Source organism: Nuphar pumila, chromosome 2, assembly GCF_984573655.1.
Source record: "Nuphar pumila chromosome 2, dmNupPumi1.hap1.1, whole genome shotgun sequence".
NCBI classification, from domain to species: Eukaryota; Viridiplantae; Streptophyta; class Magnoliopsida; order Nymphaeales; family Nymphaeaceae; genus Nuphar; species Nuphar pumila.
The window spans coordinates 17,927,144-17,930,787 of NC_143250.1; the positions used below are offsets into that span (position 1 = coordinate 17,927,144).

A 3,644-nucleotide genomic window follows, 5' to 3' on the forward strand; every position below is an offset into this window, starting at 1 on the left:
ACAACCAATCTCTCATCAAATTGCTTAGATAGATTGGTATTCCATTATATTGCCTATTTGATGAATTTTGAACAACAATACAATGGGTACTTATTCTTAATCGTCACTTGACTAAGCATCCTATAGTAGATGCATAATCATAAAGATCCATAATTCTTCTTAACAAAACGAACAAGAGCACCCCACAATAGGGGCCATACAGTATGGTGTTTTGGATACAAGAGTTATACCAGGTACCAAATCTAATAAGAACTCCATGACACTTGCTGGTAGTAAACCAAGAAAATCTCTTGAAAAGATGTCCACAAACTCTCAAACAACTTCTACGTCATAAATCAATGCTTCTTCATGTTTCAATGCAATCATACTAGAAAAGAACATCTGACCTCTAAGATGCACAAACTTTGAGGCTCTTAACGAAGAGATTACTCTCCTATCATAAGAGGGTTGACCAACACAAAACTTGATTAGGAGCTGACTAGGTCTCTTCAACAAGACCTTGTACCCACGACACTCCAAACTGGTGAAGTGCTTACAAAGCCAATCCATCCCGAGAATGACATCAAAGCCCGTCATCTCGAGAAAGATGAGGTTCGCAGGAAACACACAACCATCAATCGACATTGTAACTCTGGGGAGATGCAATCCATAAAATGCCTTAGCTCCTAAGGGTGTGGTTATCTCCACACAGTGATCCATCTCGACTGCTACAATATCTAGCAATTGAGTGAAATCCTTGGACACAAAAGAATATGTCGCACCAGAATCGAACAATACTCAAGTTGAGAAGTCAACAATGTCCAGGGTACCTTCTATGACTTGATGGCTCAGACCTGCCTCATCTATGGTAGCCACCTACACTAGACCCACTATCTTCCTTTGCTACTACTGGGTTGGTTGAGGTTGTTGTTGTCGAGGAGTCTGCTGATGCAACATTGGCCACTGCTGCAGCATTGACTGTTGCTGCAACATCGACCGCTGCTACAAAGATTGTAGAGTAGTCACTCTATGAGGAAAAAATCTGATAAAGTGGCCCTTCTAGCCACAATGCAAATAAGCACCAATCTCTCTGGGACAAGGTTGTCCTGTATAGTCTCTTTGGCATTTCTGGCACCTACCAACAGATTGTCTCTGCTGTCACTGCTGCTGTTGCTTGTGTTGCTTTCTCTTATACTTCTGCTGCATCTGATATGGGGATGGCCTATGGTTCTTCCTCTAGTGGTTCTTCTAAAATGTCTTCTTAAAGGACTTTTGTTAATCCTTCTTTTCCCTTGATGATGATGGAGGTGGATCCACCTTGCTCAAATTCTTAAGGACCTCTAGTCCTCGTTTATAATGTTGGTCGCCTCAATCGCCTCCAACATTGTCTGAAGGCACCCAACTAGAACCTTGCTACGTAGTCTGTCACAAAGTCTTCGTGCGAACTTTAATGCTCGTGCCTTGTCAGTTGGAAAAGTGTTGGGGTAATATCACTTCAAGTGTCAAAACCTACTCATGTACTCTAAGAGGGTCGAGCCCCCCTATTTCAGCTTAAAAAATTCTTGAGCCTTCTTATCCCTAGGAAAGTTGGGCAAATACGTCTCGAGGAATATCACTCTGAACTCCTCCCATGGGATGACAACAACTCCTCCAAACTTGATATCCTTAGTGGTCTTCCAGCACTTCGCTGCATCATCCACAAGTCAGTAAGGTCCAAAAAGGGTCTTTTTCTCGTTTGGTATACTCGGAATCTTGAAGACTTTCAATTTTCCGAATCCAAAACTCTGCAAACTTTGGGTCTGACTTCTCTTTGAAGGAAGGGGATTGAGGTCCATGAGTTTCTTGTATGTCATTGCCTTTGCTATTTGCAGCTATGCTTGGGTTTGAGTCTGCATTGTCTTAGTGAGCAAAACGAGGGTTTCTAGGAAAAAGTCCCTCTGACTCATCCGGTCTCTTGGATATCATGATATCTAACAAAGAAATAACCAAATGAATAAATTATAGTAAAACCCTTGGCTATTCTCGTAAGTACAATTAAACAACTAGTTGTCACGAGAGCAAAATAAACAATTCAATCATATTATAATTTACCAACTTTTACCCACTCTACAGGGTTAGGCAGTGGACAAGATGTGAAACTTAAACTTTTGGATTGGATCTTGGACCTTTTTGAAAAACTCTACTCTGATACCAAGACTGTGACATTGACCCCAAACTCATGAAAAATTGAGCCAAATTTTTTTAAATAGAGAACACAGTGAAAACACAAACATTTATTTCTTTTTAAATATTTTATAGAATCTTTTATAAATATTTTTAAGCACTATGAAAAGAAAAACCTTTTTAACAAAATATTCATTCCATTGATGTATACATTCATTGACTATAAGAAAAAATTTATTTCTCGAAACTAGTGCAAACACCCCATTGCACTCTCAATGAGCCTTTACTACGCCTAACAATAAGCTCTTACTTGACAAAATCATTTACCAAGGTCTACATTATGAGAAATGAAATTGGGAACATTTGAAATCTCAAGTTTACAAATCCCAAATCTCCTATATGACCACTAGGGCCCATGTATAGGCTAAACCACTACTTTCTTAGATTAACTAGTATTTTTATTTTTTTTCTTCATCTTCTATTTATTTATTTTTTGGTTAAATTCATCTTTCATGGTTCTAGAGTAACTAAAAGTGTAGTTTTTGGTTCTTTCTTTTATTATATTTTTTTTGCAACAAACCACATGAGGTTCATAAATATACGCGTGACCTACTAAGGCCCATATATAAAAGGTTCCACCCAATTTCCACGAGCAACCATATTCACTCACATTCTATAAACTAGGTTTGATTCTTGTGCACATATATGTATATAAATATATATTGGTAAGTGTTCATTTTCTCTTCTCTCTTTTTTTTCCAAAGGCCTTAAGGGGCTGCATACATTCTTATTTCAAAATTTACTTAATATACATATGAAATAAATTATTTCAAGTATACATATTTTTTCAAACTTAATTTTTCTCCTCATAACACCTCATATCATCCAACACACACACACACACACACACACACACACACACACACATATATATATATATATATATATATATATATATATATATATATATATATATATATAACAAGATTTTGAAACATATTCATTGAATGTCAAATAAGAAATTTTTCTTGAGAGTATTTACAACACTCTAGTGAGAGGCATAAAACAAATTTTTTTTGGACATAACTAACATTCAAATTGAATAGGCTAATAAATTTTTTTATTTTCTTATATTGCATATATGCAGGTTGAAATCCAAGTATGCAAAAATTTTTATTTCAAGAGTAAATGAGCAAGGTCTATTTATTCATGATAGAATTTTATTTTCAACCACATACATCTGAACAAAAGCAATTCTTTTAATAAAATGAATATGGGCATGCTGTTCGTATTAATTTGGAATGCATATGAACAAGGCTGTTCGCTTTCGACAACCACTAAAAAATAAAATGCATACGAACCAGGTTGTTCAGATTTGTGACAACATCTCATTTTATTAAAATTTCATGTGCATTGCTGTCATAATATGACAACAATTCACAAAAATAAGAATGCATATGAACAATGTTGTTCATATCATGGCAACATCTTTCTTAGTACAA

General features: G+C 35.9%; 1 protein-coding gene across 1 annotated transcript; it reads right to left on the reverse strand.

The window, feature by feature from the left end:
• Positions 1-312: 312 nt before the first annotated feature.
• Positions 313-699, reverse strand: LOC149844922 (uncharacterized). Its single transcript, XM_089986537.1, has one exon. The coding sequence runs from the start codon at positions 697-699 to the stop codon at positions 313-315; it is 387 nt and encodes a 128-aa protein (XP_089842663.1).
• Between the last annotated feature and the right edge of the window lie 2,945 nt (positions 700-3,644).